Source organism: Phytophthora parasitica (genome assembly GCF_000247585.1).
Source record: "Phytophthora parasitica INRA-310 unplaced genomic scaffold supercont2.38, whole genome shotgun sequence".
Lineage (NCBI taxonomy): Eukaryota > Oomycota > Peronosporomycetes > Peronosporales > Peronosporaceae > Phytophthora > Phytophthora nicotianae.
The window spans coordinates 630333-631506 of record NW_008649024.1 but is presented as its reverse complement, the minus strand read 5'-3'; the positions used below and the strand labels follow the sequence as shown (position 1 = coordinate 631506).

The following is a 1174-nucleotide window of genomic DNA, read 5'->3' as shown; positions in this document are numbered from 1 at the left end:
GCAATGCGCACACGTCACTACTTGACGGTGTCATGCTTGGATGTACCCTGCGTGGCCGCGTGGATGGCCCTTTACAAGAACGGCTTTGACTCAAACTTTCTGAATGCTACTAGTCTGACGAGGTAAGTTACGAATTTTTGGTGTGTTATCGGGCTAACTATATACTGTCACGTACTACACAGAGCTTCTTTCAAGCACTTACTGCGCCGGTTTGCGCGCTACTACTACATCCCTCCGGCCAGAAGCAGAGGCAAGCCGCCAAAACTGCGCTACCATCATCAGGCTCTTGGTCTCGTTCTCTGCTTCTACGTCGGGTCGATGGAGAACGGAACGCTGTGCATGTTGTTCGGGGTACCTCCGAGCACTTTATCTCGGACGCTGTGCAAAGCCGAAGAGGCGCTGTCTTGTGCACTTCGGGATTTCGCCCCAGCCCGGATTTCATGGCCGTCCCCTTCCCGCCAGAGAGAGCTTGCCAGCTTGGTTAACGCTCGCGAGCCGTTGATGCAGTATACATTCGGGTTCATCGATGGAAAGAACTTCCGTGTAAGTACGACCTTGGATACCTTGTACTAGGTCTTGACTACTGACGTGGTGCTGTTACTATCTGCATTTGCAGGTGCAGCAGCATCCTAACTCTGACCTTCAAAACGCAATGTACAATGGATGGCTACACTCGGTTCTAGTCACGGGCACTATTTGCTTTGCCGCGGACGGCTGCATTATCTAGGCCAAGCATAATTGCCCTGGATCCTGGAACGATTCCGATACATCGCTCGGGTTCCGCATGAAACTTCTGGACCCAATGTATTGTCCTGATGACCGCATGAACGTGGTGTCGGACTCCGCCTTCCCGTGTTCCACGGCAATGACAGGCGGGATCCTGACTCCACTGAAGGACGGGGACCTCGAGAGAATTGAGCCATCGCTTCGTAGCTCAGCAAGGACGCTGCACAACGCCATCACTTCAGTGAGGCAGGCTGCAGAGTGGGGTATGGGCAGCGTACAGAAGGTTTATAGTCGTTTGAACCTGCCGCTGCCCTTTGATCCGAATCTCCGTGGCCTCAGGCTCAACAACATGTTCCGTATGGCCAATTACCGAGTTCGTACAATTGGTATATCAGAGATCCGAACAACTTTTACGGGTGCAATGGAGATGGCACTATAGCTTTCGCTG

At 52.7% G+C, this 1174-nt stretch overlaps 2 protein-coding genes across 2 annotated transcripts in view; both read left to right on the top strand.

Annotated features, from left to right (window-relative positions):
* PPTG_23465 (hypothetical protein) overlaps positions 1-727 on the top strand; it is a gene marked incomplete at both ends in the record, with an annotated part of 1362 nt that extends 635 nt beyond the window's left edge. The window contains 2 exons of the mRNA XM_008910732.1: positions 183-543; positions 617-727. Coding sequence (XP_008908980.1) covers positions 183-543; positions 617-727 — 472 coding nt within the window. The remainder of the gene's footprint in view (positions 1-182; positions 544-616) is intronic.
* A 57-nt stretch (positions 728-784) lies between these two features.
* Positions 785-1165, top strand: PPTG_13269 (hypothetical protein; the record flags this gene model as incomplete). Its single annotated transcript, XM_008910731.1, has 1 exon — positions 785-1165. The coding sequence occupies one exon, from the start codon at positions 785-787 to the stop codon at positions 1163-1165; it is 381 nt and encodes a 126-aa protein (XP_008908979.1).
* Between the last annotated feature and the right edge of the window lie 9 nt (positions 1166-1174).